Consider the following 238-nt stretch of genomic DNA (forward strand, 5'->3'; position numbering starts at 1 on the left):
TCTGTGGGGTCTGTACAAGATCTGTGGGGCCCAAGGAGGGTTCAGGGCTCCCAGGCTGGTTTCTGAGGGCTCTTCTCGGCCTTACCCTTGGTGAAGGCGACCCCGTCGAGGTCGCGGGGCCCGACGCCCGCCTCGCGCAGCGCAGCCTGGACCAGGCCCAGCAGCACGGCCCGGTGGTGCCGCCCGGTGGGGCCGGGGGCGAAGCCTGAGGGGGAAAAGGAGCGGAGAGGGGTCAGTG

General features: G+C 70.6%; 1 protein-coding gene across 1 annotated transcript in view; it reads right to left on the reverse strand.

The window, feature by feature from the left end:
* OSGEP (O-sialoglycoprotein endopeptidase) overlaps window positions 1–238 on the reverse strand; it is a 6,050-nt gene that overhangs the window by 4,939 nt on the left and 873 nt on the right. The window contains exon 2 of the mRNA XM_015616419.2: window positions 86–205. Coding sequence (XP_015471905.1) covers window positions 86–205 — 120 coding nt within the window. The remainder of the gene's footprint in view (window positions 1–85; window positions 206–238) is intronic.

This window comes from Parus major, unplaced genomic scaffold (assembly GCF_001522545.3).
Source record: "Parus major isolate Abel unplaced genomic scaffold, Parus_major1.1 Scaffold431, whole genome shotgun sequence".
Taxonomy (NCBI): domain Eukaryota; kingdom Metazoa; phylum Chordata; class Aves; order Passeriformes; family Paridae; genus Parus; species Parus major.